We start from the raw sequence: 18566 nt of genomic DNA on the forward strand, positions 1-18566 counted from the left end.
ATGCAGAGAGGATGTTTCCACTGATGGGGGAGACTCGAACTAGAAGGCACGATCTTAGAATAAGGGGCTGCCCATTTAAAACAGAGATGAGGAGAAATTTCTTCTCCCAGAGGGTCATGAATCTGTGGAATTCGCTGCCTCAGAGAGCTGTGGAAGCTGGGACAATGGGTCCAAGTTTCCACACGCGCCTAGAACGGCGCAGTCTCGACCTGGACGCCCGTTTTTCGCGCCACAAAGTGCGCCTAAAAAAATCCTCGGTATTCTCCACCTGCCTGCAGGTCCTCTGGCCCTCGGCGCAGCCAGCACGAGCTGTGGGAGGGCGGAGCCAGGTCCCTGCGTTGAAAACAGTGCCGGGACCTCTGCACATGCGCGGTACAGTGGGCACGCAAGTGCAGTAGCTCCAGGCGCCGAACTGTGTGGGAGGGGCCCGAAGCACGCAGCCACTAGCCCTGGCTGAATGGCCTCACTGGGGCTGTGTGAATAAGGCTCCTCCCACGGCCAGCTCCTGCTTCCCCTCCCGACCAGACCCGACACCTGCTCCCCCCTGCCTCCGGACCAGACCCGACACCCGCTCCCCGCCCGCCTCCCGACCCGACCTCCTGTTCCCGCTCCCCGCCCCCCCGACTGGACCCGACCCGCGCTCCAACCCGGCCCCCCCCCCCGACTCCCGGACTGGATCCGACCTGATATCTCTCTCTCTCACGCACCCCCCGCCCTCCCCCCCCCGAACCGACCCAACCCAACGCTACCTACCTGTAAATCTGGTGCTGGGGACGGGCCCTACCCGAGATCTCGGGCCGGCCCGTTCAGCCTTCGGTCTCGAAAGGCCTGCCTGAAGCACTTTCACACAGGTAGGAAGATGGTTTATTTAATATTTTCTTTGCTTATAAATGTTTATTCAGGTTGGATTTATTTGTATAATATTTGTATAAGTATAAATAAGGATTTATTATAGAATTTAATGACTTCCCTTCCCCCCCACCCCCCACTCCCCCCCCCCCCCCCACCTCACCTCGTTCTGGACGCCTAATTGTAACCTGCGCCTGATTTTTTAATGTGTAGAACAGGTTCTACAAAAATCTTCACTTGCTCCATTCTACTTTAGTTTGGAGTACGTTTTCACTGTGGAAACTTTCAAATCAGGCGTCAGTGGCCGGACACGCCCCCTTTTGAAGAAAAAATTCTGTTCCAAAGTAGAACTGTTCTACCTGACTAGAACTGCAGAAAAAAAAATGTGGAGAATTGCGATTTCTAAGATAGTCCGTTCTCCACCAGTTGCTCCTAAAAATCAGGTGCAAATCATGTGGAAACTTGGGCCCATTGAGTCAGAAATAGACGGTTTCTTAATAGATAAGGGGATATGGGGTTATGGGGAGCGGGCAAGGAAGTGGAGCTGAGTCCAGTTCAGCCATGATCTTATTGAATGGTGGAGCAGGCTCAAGGGGCTGTGTGGCCTACTCCTGTTCCTATTTCCTACGTTCCTATGGGATGTTGACATCGCTGGAAAGGCCAGCATTTTTTGCCCATCTCTAATTTCCCTCGAGAAGATGATGGTGATCTGCCTTCTTGAATACAACTGAGTGGCTTGCGAGGCTATTTCATAGGGCAGTTAAGAGTCAACCGCATTGCTGTGGGTCTGGAGTCAGATATAGGCCCGACCAGGTAAGGATGGCAGATTTCCGGTCATGTTTATGGAAATGTGCTCCGAGACAAGTGAAGTGACTTTTGATCAGTTGATGGAAAATAAATAATGTTTCCTTACCACAGGCAGATAAAGAAATAAATTTGCTCCTCTCACAACTACAGTTAACATAAATAATAAATCTGTGCAAATAATAGGGAATAAATAGCTTTTGGGGGGAGAACAGTAGCTTAGGACCACATAATTACATAGTGTGTTTGTTCAGTGAAGTGTATGGGGGCAAAGTGACAAAGCATTCCAATTGTTGAGTAGTTGTCGAGAGAATGCAGAGACCCCCAGGGGCCCCAAACACCTAAATGGAGCCTACACATTGGGAGTAAAATCCAAAACAAACTCGTAATCTTTCGAGAGGGTGAGGAGTATGACAAGGAGTGGGAACAATATGGTCCTGGACAGCAAATAAGCATCTAGCTGATGTAACAAATACAAATTCCAGAAACAAAATAACCCTATGTAATCATTTACATTGGTTTTCCAATCACAAATTACTTCGCAAAAAGTTCATGCTTAATGCTATTTCATGGCTTTGTCCTGCCAATACTTGTGTATCTTCCACCCAAGAGTGGCTTACGAACATCAAGTCCTGGAACACTTGGTTGATGGCCTATCTTACTGTCAATCATAAAAATTATAAAAATTGCTCAGAGGATCATGTTTGGAGCTGTGCCCGGCTATCTTGAACCTCTTCAACTACCAGTGTTTGGTCTGGGAAACTGCTTGAGCATAAGGTAAGCAAGAGCAGTTGATAGGGGTAGCTATGTGATTTTCCATCCCTTTCCAGTGCAACTGTGATCAGTAACTCAGCAATATGGGACCAAACCTGCAATTCTGTATCTTATCATACACTTCAATGGAGCTTCATCGTTGCATTTACATGTCTACTCAGTCAAATTTACAACATTCATACTTATCCACTTTTTTCTGCACCAAATCCAGGAATTCATTGCAGTACACAATGTTGTCTGGAAGGCCCACATTGAAAGAATGATCTCTAGCCATATGGTTGAAGAGAATAGCCCTGAAGATACATTTAAAATAAAAATTAAAATATTATTTTTCATTCAAGTCTAACCTTCATTGTTACTTTTATGATACAAAGTTGTGTTAACATGGGCAAGTTACTATGTTTGTACTTTAGGAATACGAGTTAATTTCTGAAATTAACAAAAAGTTAAGAAAATTAAGCCCTTTTGAAGCTGGGACATCAAATGGCTGAAAATGCTTCATGAAAAAAAGTCATCCATCAACCAACCCTTTTTCTCAGAAATTTCTAATTTCCAAATGAAGGTTTAAAAAAAATTCAAACCAAAACATTTCATATTAACACCATTACACAACAGTATGATTAAATTCAATCATTGAATCATCTCTTGTGTCTGTTAATATCTTCACCGAAGTTTGTACTGGGAGTCCTCTGCTTCACCAAAAAGCTGAGGCTTGGGCCGACAGAGTAGAGAGAGAGAGACCTGGGAAGCTATTTATAGCTGACCTGAATTTGCAATATAGAAGGGGAAAGAAAATTACATCTATGTGATAACTTATACATACATGAAAAAATGGTTTGTGTTTTGGAATTCTTTTGGTAATAAGTGAAATACGATATAAAGCTGTGCGACTATGCAACAGGTTTCACTGGACCACAAGTGGCTTCCAGTTTAATCTCTTGTAATTTTCGTCCCAGAAAAGGCCAGGGCTGAAGCTAACTATAAAAAAGGAACTGGAAAATGTCACAGAAGTCCCTTGAATATTCCTCTGGTTAAAAAAAGCACAGCTGCTTCACAAAGTACCGACCTGTTTCCTGCAAATTCTTCATTGCAAAACATACAGATACGAGCAAAGTTGCAGTCATTCCTTTCCTGCTGTTGCTGTTCCAAAACCTCTTCCTGTGAAAGAGGAAACGAGTCAGAAAAACTGATACTGACCATTCTATATTTATCATTGAGAAAAATGAGGGAAGAACTAAAAAAGTTCAGGCAATTTGTAGCGTTATTGCTGACTGGCTGATATGCATTTTCATTTTGATCAAAATTCACATTCTTACAGACCATCTTATGTAAAGAATACTCAGAAAACAATGGCTAATCTATACTCAGTGAGAGAGGAAAAGCTCTAACTCCTTCAAGTAAATAATAAAACACAACAAATGGTATTTCAAAAGTATCTTTAACATAGAAAATGATCTGAGGTGATTCACGGATGAGAAACAGGCATCAAGCAGTAGCAGAAGAATTAGGAGAGATGACGGAATTATGTTTGAAAAGATAGGTTTTGAGGAGGCCCTTAAAGGTGGAAAGAGAAGCAGTAAGGAGGACGGGTTTTGGGCGAGTGCTTCAAAGATTACGGCTGAAATGGCTGAAGGTGCAGGACAGAGGGTCAGAATCAGAGGACCAAAGAGCCTGGGTAAAGCTGGATTGGGGGAAGTTGAAGAGATAAGGTGGGGCAAGGCCCAGAGGGAGATTTGTAAATGAGGATGAAGCTTTTTGAATTTGATGTTCTGAGGACCAGTAGCCAATGGTGGTCAGTGAGGATGAGAGTGATAGGCGAGTGATCAACAGAGTTTTGGACGAGTTGTAAATCGTGTATGGAGGAGCCCAAAAGGCCAACAGAGTTGGAAAAGTCTAAAGATAAAATGAGGACAAAGGTTTCAATGGTAGTAGAGTGGGGCAATGATGGGAGTGAGGCAATGGCAGGAGTGGATAATACTGGAGAGATGGAAATAAAAAGTCTTCGTGATGGTCAAGAAATTAGGTTTCAAGTTCATCTCGGGTCGAGAAGCACAATAAGGTTTTGCAATAGTTGATTCAGAAAATGGATGGAATCAGTGGCGAAAGGTATCAAGTTTCTGTCAGAAGCCAAATAAAATGGATTTGGTTTTCCAAATGTTAAACATGAGGAAGATTTAGCTGATCGATAACTTGATGCTGACAAACAGTCCGACAACACATGAAGTTCAAGATGGTGGTGGATAAGAAGAATTGGGTGTCAGCAACACATATAGAAACTGATTGCATGCCTATGGATAATGTCACTGAGAGGCAACATTTAAACAAAGAAAAGGAGGGAGTCAATGATAGAATCTTGGGGCACTCTGGAGGTAACCAAGTGGGGTTGTGAGGGAAAGGCATTGCTGGAGAAGTACTAGCTACATTGGATAAGGAGGAGTGGAACCAAATGAGACTGTGACCATGGAGAAGCAGTAGAGGAGGATAAAGTGGTTGAATGTGTTGAATGCTGTGGAAAGGAAACAAGTGGAAAGGAGGGGTAACGTGCTATGATCACAAAACGGATGTAGTTGGTTACTGTATTGTATTCACTCAGTGTTGTGGGCAGGGCAAAAACCAGACTCAAGAGATTCAAACAAAATTATGGGAGAGGCAAGCAGAGAGTTGGGTGGTGATGACATGTTCAAGAATCTCAGAAGAAAAGGGGGTTAGAGATAGGGTGGCTGTTTGAATCATTAAAGATTACAGTACAGAAGAAGGATATTTGGGGTAATTGTCTTCGCCCTAAACTCAAAGTGTTTTCAGTTAGTCCATTTTGCGGGCTTTCTTAATAGCCTTTTACAATTTTCTTTTTCAGATGTTTATCGACTTCTCTTTAAAAAGCTATTACAGATCCTGCTTCCATCATTGTTTTTAGTAAGGTATTGCATGTCCTAACATCCCTCGGCATTGAATAAAAATCTCTATCTCTCACTTTTTCCTTTTGGTGATGGTCTGAAATATATGCCGTCTAGATAGCAAAGAGAGGAAATAATTTTCCCTCTTTATATCATCAAAACCCCAAGTAATTTTGGGCACCGCCACCATCAGATCTTCTCTTAATTTTCCATTTTCCTGGTGAAAAGAGCCTACAGTTTATCTAATCTCTTATATTGGCACATAATTTGGTCTTGACATCCTTCATAAAGTTGGAGAGAATTAAGGGTTTGAGGATATGCTTCCTGAGGAGGAGGGTAGTGAGAAGACCGTTGAACACAAATGATGTCTCTGTAAAGAGCCATTTTTGAGATCAGTAAGAAAAGGAAATTGAGTGGTGAGCAGTTAGGTGGGGAGGGTATCAAATCAGCAGGAGGTGAGTCTCAGCGTAAGTAAGCCGACTAAATGCTGCGGGGAGATGAGATGGAGAATAAGCTAGAGAGTGATAGAGGATTAGGGACGAGGGAGGAGGAGGTGGTGGTGGCTGAGGCACCTGTGTGGGTAGTTGCAATGAGATGATGAAGTCCAGAAGTTACACCCAATTGACTGGAGGTAAAGAGGGGAGAGGGAAGAGGGTCATGGAGGTATTTGTTGAGAAGGGAAGTTTGAGCTTTTCCTTATACTCCAGAATGATCCTGGAGTAGAAGGATTTGGCCATAGAGGGGGTAGACTGAGAGAGTATTGTTTGAGATGGAGAAGTCAGATATGGCAGTGAAAAACCAAGCGGGTCTTACACCAGGTGCGCCTTTAGTCTGTGTCCTTCAGATATTGTTCAATCATTTTTATAATAACTATTCACTAGCATCATGTAAAAGCAGCATGGGTTGATGCATCCTCTTTAGTATAAGGGACTGTACCAGGAGCACATCCTTCCAAGTGGAGGAAGTATAGGCACCCAAAAGATCCAGTGGACTAAAAGTTCAATTTTTGAAAGTAAAACAGGCGAAGAGAAAATCACTTGTTAAATCTGGTGAGATCCAAAATATGAATTTCAATTATTGTAACCCCACCACTTTTTAATGCTGTGAACAATATTCTGATTGTATTAACCTTTTCGCATGAAATGAACCACACATCTTTTGGTCTATAGTTTAAGCAAGCCAAAAGATTGAGCTCAAAGGAGGGAGAGCTATGACCAAACATTTCACTGGCATGTTTCCTTGTCATAATAAATGGGGAAATTGCAATCTTTGTGCTCACACCCATTTCCAAAAGATCTGAGGTTACCGAATTGCAGGATTTGCGCAAAACCATTGTAGGATAGGTGACGGGTTAATTAAAAATAAATGAGCTGACCCCGCTCAATGTTCAAAAGTACAGTGCCGTAAAAAAGAACTACGATCAATTCACCAATCTTGCACTCAAATGGAGCACGGGTTGGAAACAGGGCTACAACATTACAGTGCTGATTCTCAAATTGTTTTTTTATTCATTCACGGGATGTAGGCGTCACTGGCAAGGCCAGCATTTATTGCCCATTTCTAATTGCCTTCGACAAAGTGGTGGTGAGCCGCTAACTTGAACCGTTGCAGTCTGTGTGGTGAAGGTACTCCCTCAGTGCTGGTAGATAGATAGTTCCAGGATTTTGAACCAGCGATGGTGAAGGAACGGCGATATATTTCCAAGTCAAGATGGTGTGTGACTTGGAGGGGAACTTGGAGATGGTGGTGTTCCTATACATCTGCTGCCCTTGTTCTTCTAGGCTGTAGAGGTCACGGGTTTGGGAGGTGCTGTCGAAGATGCCTTGGCGAGTTGTTGCAGTGCACCTTGTAGATGGTGCACACTGCAGCCACAATGCGCCGGTGGTGGAGGGAATGAATGTTTAAGGTGGTGCTTGGGATGCCAAAATGCGGGCTGCTTTGTTCTGGATGGCGACGAGTTTCTGGAGTGTTGTTGGAGCTGCACTCATCCAAGCAAGTGGAGAGTATTCCAACACACTCTTGACTTGTGCCATGTAAATGGTGGAAAGGCTTTAGGGAGTCACAGATACACAAAATACCCAGCTTCTGACCCGCTTTTGTAGCCACAGTATTTGGCTAATTTGACCAATGTTCCCTTTGATTTTTTTCCCCCCTGTGCGGGCGCTTTAAATTTTCTTCCAGCAGCAGCAGCTGGTGAGCAACCTGCATGGGCGCTTACGATCAGTGCACGATCACTTAGAAGGAACGCTGGATTCGACAGTGGTCATCATGGGGAGATGGTTAGACTCTGGGTTAGAATTTCCTCTTAAACCGCCCACTTACTGCCTGGCGGTAAATTCGTTTACCACGGGACCTTAATACTGCCCTGAAAAAGCAGTATGGACACAGATCTGAGAGGTGTTTGTTTGATATTGCACGGATCTTTATAACTTCTCCACAGTTTGATATATTTTTAAATGGATTGTAGTATTTTCTAGTTGTTAGGCAATAATATAAATGGTCTAATAAAGCCTTATTTACTCCTTTCGTCTCTCTCGCTCACTAGTTTCACTCACATTAGTCTCTCTCCACCCGCCCCCATCCCAGTCTCTTTCACCCCCAATAGTGATCTCCCCCCACCCCACAGCAATCTCACTCTCTTTCCCCGCACCCCCCACAGCGATCTCACTCTTCCCCCCCCCCCCACCCGCGATCTCATTCTTCCTCCCCCCTGCCCCCACAGCGATCTCACTCCCCTCCCCTCCAAAGCAATCTCACTCTCCCCTCCCCCTCCCCCCACCCAAACACAGCGATCTCACTCTCCCCGCCCCCCGACAAAAGCGATCTCACTCTTTCCCGCCCTCCTCGCACCCCCATGCCCACCGCACAGCGATCTCAGGCTAGAAGTCTCTCGTCTCTTGGGGGGAGGTGGGGTGGGGTGGGGGTGGCGGAGCTTGACAGCCGCGCACGTGTGCGCACAACTTGTGAGCCGGAAATTCACGAGTCGATAGGTCTCCTCTGCCGCACACCGCCCGCTTCACTTCGCTTCCGCACCGCTCCACTACCGCCGACATGGAGCACCTGAAAACCGCACCAGCAGCATTCCAGCTGTTGAAAAAGATGCAATCGCTGGAACACCGCTAAGGATCGTGCGGGGGCGATTTAAATGAAAAATCCAGCCCTCTCTCATGTTGGAGATGGTCATTGCCTGGCACTTGTGTGATGCGAACGTTACTTGCCACTTATTAGCCCAAGCCTGAATGTTGCCTAGGTCTTGCTGCATGCGGGCACGAACTGCTTCATCATCTGAGGAGTTTTGAATGGAACTGAGCACTGCAATCATCAGTGAACATCTCTACTTCTGACCTTACGATGGAAGGGAGGTCATTGATGAAGTAGCTGAAGATGGTTGGGTTTAAGACAATGCCCTGAGGAACTGCTGCAGCAATGTCCTGGGCTGAGATGATTGGCTTCCAACAACCACAAGCATCTTACTTTGTGCTAGGTATGACTCCATCAGTGGAGAATATTTCCCCCGATTCGAATTGATTTCAATTTTACTAGTGCTCCTTCATGCCACCACACCCAGTCAAATGCTGCCTTGGTATCAAGGGCAGTCACTCCCATATCACTGTCACGCCACCTCTGGTGGGACAGGAATGGTGATGGAGGAGCCTGGGATGTTGATTGAAAGGAATGATTCTGTGAGTATGATTATGTTAGGTTGTTGCTTAACTAGTCTGTTGGACAGCTCTCTCAACATCCTCAGATGTTAGGGAGGAGGACTTTGTAGGGTCGACTGGGCTGGTCGTGTCCAAATCTAATACCGAGGTCCATGCCAGGTGGTTCGTCTGGTTTTATTTTTATTATACTTCGTCGTAGTAGTTTAGTACAACTGAGTGGCTTGCTAGGCCATTTCAGAGGGAAGTTAAGAGTAAACCACATTGCTGTGGATCTGGAATCACATGCAGGCCAGACCAGGTAAGGATGGCAGATTTCCTTCCCTAAAGGACATTAATGAACCAGATGGATTTTTACGACAATCCGGTAGATACATTGAAACAAGAACATAATTAGGAGCAGGCCATTCGACCCCTAGAGCCTGTTCTGCCATTCAATGAGATCATGGCTGATCTTCTACCTCAACTCTGCTTTCCTGCACTTTCCATATCCCTTGATTCCTTTAATATCCAAAAATCTATTGATCTCTAGCTTGAATATACTCAAAGACTGAGCCTCCACAACCCTCTGCGGTAGAGAATGTCAAAGATTCACCACCCTCTGAGTGAAGAAATTTCTCCTCATCTCAGCCCTAAATGTCCGACCCCTTATTTTGAGACTGCGACCCCTGGTTCTAGACACCTCAGCCAGAAGAAACATCCTCCCTGCACCTACCCTGTCAAGTCCTGAAAGAAGTTTGTATGTTTCAATGAGATCACCTCTCATTTTTCTAAACGCCAGAGAATTTAAGCGAAGTCTACGCAATCTCTCCTCATAGGACAATTCCCCCATTCCAGGAATCAGTCTGGTGAACCTTCGTTGCACTTCCTCAATGGCAGGTATATCCTTCCTTATGTAAGGAGACCAAAACTGTACACAATACTCCAGGGTGTGGTTTCACCAGGGCCCTATATTATTGCAGTAAGACATCTTTACTCTTATACTCATATCCTCTTTAACTAAGGGCCAACATACTAATTTGCTTTCTTAATTGCTTGCTGTACCTGCTGTTATCTTTCAGTGATTCGTGTACAAGGACACCCAAGAACACCAATATTTCCCAATCTCTCACCATTTAAAAAATACACTGCTTTTTTATTTTTCCTACCCAAGTGGATAACTTCACATTTCTCCACATTTGCCATGTTCTTGCCCATGCCTGTCTATATCCCCTTGAAGCCTCTTTGCATCCTCCTCACAACTTACATTTCCAGCTAGCTTTGTATCATCAACAAACTTGGGTATATTACACATTTGGTCCCCTCATCCAAATCATTGATATAGAATTTGAATAGCTAGGGCCCAAGCACCGATCCTTATGGCATCTGACTAGTTGCAGCCTGCCAACCTAAAAATGATCCGTTTATTCCTCTCTGCTTTCTGTCCATTAACCAATCCTCAATCCAGGCTAGTGTATTACCCCTAGTCCCATGAGCCCTAATTTTGTTTAATCATCTCTTGTGTGGCACCTTATTGAATGCCTATTGAAAATCCAAATACACCACATCCACTGGTTCCCCCTTATCGATTCTGCTAGTTACAACATCAACATTTTTTAACAAATTCGTGAAACATGATTTCCCTTTCATAAATTCACGGTGTCTCTGCTTAATCCTATTATCATTGTCCAAGTGCCCTGTAACCATGTCCTTAATAATAGATTCTAGCAATTTCCGTACGACTGATGTCAGGCGAACTGGTCGATAGTTCCCCGATTTCTCTCTCCCTCCTTTCTTAAATAGTGGAGTTACATTGGCTACCTTCCAATGCACGGGAACCTTTTGAGAATCTATGGAATTTTAGAATAACAAACACTATCTCTATAGTCACCTCTTTCAAAACCCGAGGATGCAGGCCATCAGGTCCAGGGGATTTATCGGCTTTCAGTCCCATTAATTTCTCCAGTACTATTTTCTTACAAATATCAATTTCCTTCAGTCCCTCATTCTCACAAGATCTTTGGTGTTCCACTATTTCTGGGAGGCTTTTCGTGACTTCTTCCGTGAAGAAAGACACAAAGTATTTGTTTAATTTCTCTCCCATTTCCTTATTCCCATTATAATTTCTCCTGTCTTGGCCTGTAGCGGACCCACATTTACTTTTGTAATCTTTTCCTTTTTACAGTCTGTTTTTATGTCTCTCGTTAGTTTACTCGCATTCTATTTTCCCTTTATCAATTTCTTGGTCCTTCTTCGCTGAATTATAAAATCCTCCCAATCCTCAGGCTTATTGCTCTTTTTGGCAACATTATAAGCCTCTTCCTTTGATCTAATACTATCTTTAACTTCTCTTGTTAGCCACAGTTGGACCACTTTTCTTGTGGGCTTTTTGTGCCTTAAAGGAATGTATGTTTGTTGTAAATTGTGTATTAATTCTTTAAATGCTAGTCATTGCTTGTCTACCATTGTAGAAACATAGAAAATAGGTGCAGGAGTAGGCCATTCGGCCCTTCGAGCCTGCACCACCATTCAATAAGATCATGGCTGATCATTTTTGCAACTTTAGTACCCCATTCCTGCTTTCTCTCCATACCCCTTGATCCCTTTAGCCGTTAAGGGCCACATCTAACTCCCTTTTGAATATATCTAACGAACTGGCCTCAACAACTTTCTGTGGTAGAGAATTCCACAGGTTCACAATTCTCTGAGTGAAGAAGTTTCTCCTCATCTCTGTCCTAAATAGCTTACCCCTTATCCTTAGACTGTGACCCCTGGTTCTGGATTCCCCAACATCGGGAGCATTCTTCCTGCATCTAACCTGTCCAATCCCGTCAGAATTTTATATGTTTCTATGAGATCCCCTCATGCTGGCCGACAGCCATGATGTGCGAGGATTCTTCATTGCAGTCAAGGCCACCTACGGTCCAAACACCCAAGGCCCCAATCCTTCTGCTGGCCAAGAATGGGAAAACACTCATCAAGGACATCGAGGCAGTCAGGACCCGCTGGAAGGAACACTTTGAAGATCTCCTCAATCGAGACTCTGCCTTTGACTCAAGTGTTCTCGACTCCATTCCGCAGCATGCTACCTGCCACCACCTCAGTGGGACCCTAACACTGCACGAGGTAGAAAAACCCATAAGACAGCTAAAAAGCAAGGCCACGGGACCAGATGGAATCCCTGCTGAGGCACTGAATATGGCGGAGAGGCACTGCTGGCGCGAATACGTGACCTCAATTCTCTCTTCTGGAGGGAGGAGAGCATGCTGGGAGATCTTAGCGATGCAGTGATCATGACCATCTTTAAAAAAGGGGACATGTTCGACTGCGGCAACTATAGAGGAATCTCCCTGCTATCAGCCACTGGGAAAGTCGTCGCTAGAGTCTTCCTCAACCGTCTTCTCCCTATGGCCGAGGAGCCCCTCCCGGAGTCGCAGCACGGATTTCGTCCCCTCCGGGGCACAACGGACATGATTTTTGCAGCGTGACAGCTGCAGGAAAAATGCACGGAACAGCGCCAGCCCTTATACATGGCCTTCTTTGACCTTACAAAAGCCTTTAACAGTGTTAACCACGAATGTCTATGGAGCGTCGTCCTCAGTTTCGTATGCCTCCAAAAGTACTCCGCCTGCTCCACGACGACATGCAGGCCGTGATCCTTACCAACGGATCTATCACAGACCGAATCCACGTCCGGACCGGACCGGACAGGGCTGCATCATTGCCCCAAAGCTCTTCTCAATCTTCCTCACTGCCATGCTCCAGCTCACAGTTGACAAGTTCCCCGCTGGAGTGGAACTAAACTATAGAACCAGTGGGAAGCTGTTCAACCTTTGCCATCTCCAGGCCTGGTTCAAGAGCACCCCAATCTTTGTTGCTGAGTTACAGTACGCGGACGACGCCTGCATCTGTGCACACACAGAGGCTGAACTCCAGGACATAGTCAGCATATTTACTGAGGTGGCCGAAAGCATGGGCCTTCTGCTAAACGTCAGTAAGACAAAGGTCCTCCACCAGCCTGTCCTCGCCCCAGCCTTCGGCCGCCTGAGGAAAAATGTGTTTGAAGACCATGCCCTCAAAACTGTCACCAAGCTCATGGTCTACAGGACCACAGTAATACCTGCCCTCCTGTATGGCTCAGAGATGTGGACCATTTACAGTAGACACCTCAAGTCGCTGGAGAAATACCACCAATGATGTCTCCGCAAGATCCTACAAATCCCCTGGGAGGACAGACGCATCAACATGAGCGTCCTCGTCCAGGCCAACATCCCCAGCATTGAAGCACTGACCACACTTGATCAGCTCCGCTGGGCAGGACACACAGTTCGCATGCCAGACAAGAGACCCCCAAAGTAAGTGCTCTACTTGGAACTCGCCCACGGCAAACGAGTCAAAGGTGGGCAGCGGAAACATTACAAGGACACCCTCAAAGCCTCCCTGATGAAGTGCAGCATCCCCACCAGACACCTGGGAGTCCTTGGCCAAAGACTGCCCTGTGGAGGAAGTGCATCCTGGAGGGCGCTGAGCTCCTTGAGTCTCGTCGCCGAGAGCATGCCGAAATCAAGCGCAGGCAGCGGAAGGAACGTGTGGCAAACCAAACTCCCCGCCCACCCTTTCCTTCAGCCACTGTCTGTCTCATCTGTGGCAGAGACTGTGGTTCTTGTATTGTACTGTACAGCCACCTAAGAACTCATGCTAAGAGTGGAAGCAAGTCTTCCTCGATTCCGAGGGACTGCCTATGATGATGATTGATACGTCCTTACTACACAGTATAAATGCACACGAGGCCCATGCTTGAGAGGTCAGTCTGTGACCTGTCCTTTATTCCTTAGCACTCAAGTGATGAAGGTGGGTGGAGCTTCCCCTTTTATGCCTGAAGGTCCAGGTTAGGAGTGTCTCCCACCTAGTGGTCAGTGTTCTCACGGTGTACAACTTAGGTCAGTTTATACATGGGTTACAATGCTGGTTGAATACATGACAATGATGATGATGATTCTTGTTGCACAATACCAGTTCTCGAGTTGGTTCCTCAACATACTGATCTGGAAAATCATCTTGTATACATTCCATGAATTCGTCCTCCACACTATCGAGATCCTTTCTCTCTACTATCTTTATCCCATTCTTTATTAGCAGGACTACCCCTCTTTTTCCATTTTGCCTATCTCTTCTAAAAGTAAAGTATCATGGAATATTTAGTTCTCAACCCTCGTCACTTTGCAACCACGTCTCCGGAATGGCTATTAAATCAAACGTATTCATTTCTGTCTGCGCTATTAATTCACAGTTTGTGCCTTGAGCTCTGATCTTTGTCTATTTTTCCCTGATGTCACTGCAGTCAATAATGCTCCATTACCTTCGTTACTTTCGCTGTTCCTTCCTGACCCACTCTGCTTATTTTACCCAAAACTCTGCTCTGCTCGAGAGACTTGACAGTTCTTTTGCTGCTTTTAAATTTACTCCTTCATGAATTATTGGTCCAGTAACATAACGACTATGCTACCGTTCCCTTCATCTGCAGGTCCCACCTGGGAGTATGACATGCATGGAAGACAATTATTTCAGTACTGTGCGACATTCCTGTTTGCAGTTTCAAGGAGATTTTTGCTAAGTGGACATTGTAATTGAGGCTACCAAGTGTGAGCTTATCTCAGTTTGTGAGATTCTGGTAAAAGTCAGAAGGCAGTGGGGGCTCAAGCCCCACTGTTCTTGAGCATATATTTTACACTGACACCACTGCAGTACTTTGAGAGTGCTGCATTGTCTAAGGTGGGTTTTTTTTTTTTTACAGATGAGATATAAAATGAAGCTGAGTCTGCTTCCTCGGTGGGACATAAAAGAATCCAGGGCACTTTTCAAGGAAACGCACAGAAGTTGTGTGTCCTGGCCAACATTTGTCCCTGAAGCAACACCACCAAAAACAAATCCTGTGGTCATTCAATTATTTGCTGTTTGTGGGACCTTGTTGTATGTATATGGGCTGCTGTGTTTACCTGCATAACAATATTGACTACACTTCAACAAGTAGTCCATTGGTTATAAAGTGCTTGGAGCAATTCTGAGGTTGTGATAAGGTGCTATATAAATGTGAGCTCTTTCTTTTTTGTTCTTCATAATATATTTAAAGTTCCAGGAACATAATGAAAAACTCGTGTTTTATAAGTTACGTTTTAATATCTCTATTGCCTTTCAACATGACGTAAGCAATTAGAAATCAAACCACAGACTTCAATCCAAAAACTAATGGATAACAGGAAATTCCAGTTATTCCGGGCTAGACAAAAACAATTTTTTTCTGAGAAATTTTTATTTTGTGAACTACTACAATACATTTCCACATTCTGTGCAAACTCAGTTATTAATGATATTTGTTCATTTAAAAGTGACATGGAGATTCAGTTTATATTTTTAAATTGTGTTGATATGTTTTAAACTGCAATTACTTACATCTGTGCGACATATTGGGATAGAATTTTAATTGTAAAATAAGGATACGGCATGACATTTCTGGATCCTTTCCACATTTCTAGATACAGCTTAAGATTTGAGCCATTACAAAGTAATAATATACACATGCCTACTTAAATAATTATTACATATTATTAGTTGTTACATTATTGAAATGATTACTTTTTTTAAAACTCCAGATTTTTCTTTTGGGGATGGGGATAGGGATTGGAGGGGGGGGGGGGGTCGGATGGGTTCAATGTCTCAGAACATGAGCCCTTGCTCTGTTTTTTCCAAGAAATGCTTATACTTACCTAAATATCTAAGTAATTTGTAGTGTGCCCAGGAATTGAACAGAGAACCCTCTTAACTTTATTCTTGGTTTTATCAAATTCTGAAAGTGTTCCCGTCATTTAATTATTTTTGAAGTGTAATTACTATTGTTTTATGGGCAAACGCAACAACCAATTTGTGCACAGCAAGATCCCACAAATAATTAGATAAACGACACCAGAGGAAACATGGAAACAGACATTTACAGCGCAGGAGGCCGCCACTTTAGCCCACGCCAGCCGACAAAGAGCAACACGGCCCTCGTTCAGCAACCCTGAAGATTACATAGAAACCTATGAACAATGAACAATGGCAGACAGGTAAAGTGCATCCGGCCCAATCAGTCTGCCCCACACAACTACGATACCCCATGTATCACAACATTTTACACTCCACCTACCCGGAGCCATGCGATCTCCTGGGAGAGGCAAAAAAAAGATAAAAATTCATGCTAATTGGGGAAAAAAAATCTGAGAAAATTCCTCTCCGACCCATTCAGGCAATCGAAACTAGTCCAAATCACTTTGGCCGTATTAGATTCCATGATGTACTTACCATCGTGTCTACGCCAGCCAACAAGAGGTTATCCAGTCTAATCCCACTTACCAGTTCTAGGTCCGTCACCCTGCAGGTTACGGCATTTCAAGTGCACATCCAAGCACCTTTTAAATGTGGCGAGGGTTTCTGCCTCCACTACCCTTCCAGGCAGCGAATTCCAGACCTCACAACCCTCTGCGTGAAGAAGCTTCCCTTCAAATCCGCTCTTGACCTTCCACCAACCACCCTAAACCTATGCCCCCTCGTAATTGACCCCTTCACCAAGGGAAATCGGCCATTGCTATCCACTATATCCAGGCCCCTCAAAATTTTAAAAACCTCAATGAGGTCTCCCCTCAGCCTCCTCTGTTCCAAAGAAAACAAACCCAGCCTATCCAATCTGTCCTCATAACTAAGATTCTCCATTCCAGGCAACATCCTCGTATACCTCCTCTGCACCCTCTCCAGTGCAATTACGTCCTTCCTAGAATACGGTGACCAGAACTGCACGCAGTATTCCAGCTATGGCCTCACCAGCGTATTATACAATTGAAGCAAAATCTCCCTGCTCTTGTCGTTTGTGCCTCGGACAATAAAGGCAAGCATTCTGTATGCCTTCTTAACCACCTTATCCACTTGGCCTGTTACTTTCAGTGCTGTAGACAAGCACTCCAAGGTCCCTTTGTTCATCTACACTTCTAAGTTACCTACCGTTTAATGTATATACCCTTTCCTCATTAGCCCTCCCCAAGTGCATTACCTCACACTTCTCCGAATTCAATTCTTTTCGCCACTGCTCTGCCCAGCTGACCAGTAGATTGATATCCTCCTGCAGTCCATGACTTTCCTCTTCATTATTAACCATACCGCCAATTTTAGTGTCATCTGCAAACCTTTTAATCATAACCCCTCGATACAAATCTCATCATCATCATCATAGGAAGTCCCTCGGAATCGAGGAAGACTTGCTTCCACTTTTAACATGAGTTCTTGGGTGGCTGTACAGTCCAATACGAGAACCACAGTCTCTGTCACAGGTGGGACAGATAGTCGTTGAGGGAAGTAGTGGGTGGGACTGGTTTGCCGCATGCTCTTTCCGTTGCCTGCGCTTGGTTTCTGCATGCTCTCGGCGATGAGACTCGAGGAGCTCAGCACCCTCCCGGATGCACTTCCTCCACTTAGGGCGGTCTTTGGCCATGGACTCCCAGGTGTCAATGGGGATGTTGCTTTGAGGGTGTCCTTGTAACGTTTCCGCTGCCCACCTTTGGTTCGTTTGCCGTGAAGGAGTTCCGAGTAGAGCGCTTACTTTGGGAGCCTCATATCTGGCATGCGAACTCTGTGGCCTGCCCAGCACAGCTGATCAAGAGCAGGCATTGACGACGAGATCCAACACCGCCTTTAGTGCGCCAGTGCAACCTTCGGCCGCCTGAAGAAAAGAGTGTTTGAAGACTAGACCCTCAAAACTGTCACCAAGCTCATGGTCTACAGGGCTGTCGTAATACCCGCCCTCCTGTATGACTCAGAAACATGGACCATGTACAGTAGACACCTCAAGTCGCTGGAGAAATACCACCAACGATATCTCCGCAAGATCCTACAAATCCTCTGGGAGGACAGACGTACAAACGTTAGCGTCCTCGACCAGGCCAACATCCCCAGCATTGAAGCACTGACCACACTTGATTCAAAGCTAAATCATTGATGTATACCACATAAAGCAAGGGACCCAGTACTGAGCCCAGCATTTTCGGGTCAATCATAGCATGAGAAGGAATAGAAGAGGGAAATCAAATCAATGAGTTGTGTGCAGCAAAAATCCTGAAAGGAAGTGTGAGCTTGGACAGATAAACAAGGGGAAGGAGCAGCTTTAAATACGGGCAAAAGATAAAGTCTTTCAATGCTGGGAGTGTGGGCAGCTTACTGAGGGAATTAGAAACAATGATGGCACGGATGTAACAGCACTGACAAACCTGGCTGTGAATTGTGCAGGAGTGCAACATAAATACATCAGATTGCAATGTTTTGGAGACGATCAATGTTAGAGTTGGAAATAGGTGGTCTTAGTTAAGCTGCAGATAAATGGTTGGAAGCTCATTTCCGGGTCAAATATGGCACCAAGGTTGTGAACAGCATGGTTCAGCCTCAGACAGGACAGGGATGGAGTAAGTGGCTGGGGAACGGAGTTGGTGACGGGGACTGAAAACAATAGCTTTGGTTGTCCCAATATTTAATTGGAGAACATTTCTGCTCATCCAGTACTATATGTTGGATCGGCAGTCTGACAATT

General features: G+C 44.9%; 1 protein-coding gene across 2 annotated transcripts in view; it reads right to left on the bottom strand.

The window, feature by feature from the left end:
* The window catches only part of znf277 (zinc finger protein 277), a 92547-nt gene that overhangs the window by 32700 nt on the left and 41281 nt on the right, over positions 1-18566 (bottom strand). For both annotated transcript variants that reach the window (XM_070900386.1, XM_070900387.1), the window contains exons 5-6: positions 3494-3585; positions 2610-2720 (exon numbers count right to left, since the gene is read on the bottom strand). In XM_070900386.1, coding sequence (XP_070756487.1) covers positions 2610-2720; positions 3494-3585 — 203 coding nt within the window. The remainder of the gene's footprint in view (positions 1-2609; positions 2721-3493; positions 3586-18566) is intronic.

Source organism: Pristiophorus japonicus, chromosome 15 (genome assembly GCF_044704955.1).
Source record: "Pristiophorus japonicus isolate sPriJap1 chromosome 15, sPriJap1.hap1, whole genome shotgun sequence".
In the NCBI taxonomy this organism is placed as follows: Eukaryota; Metazoa; Chordata; class Chondrichthyes; family Pristiophoridae; genus Pristiophorus; species Pristiophorus japonicus.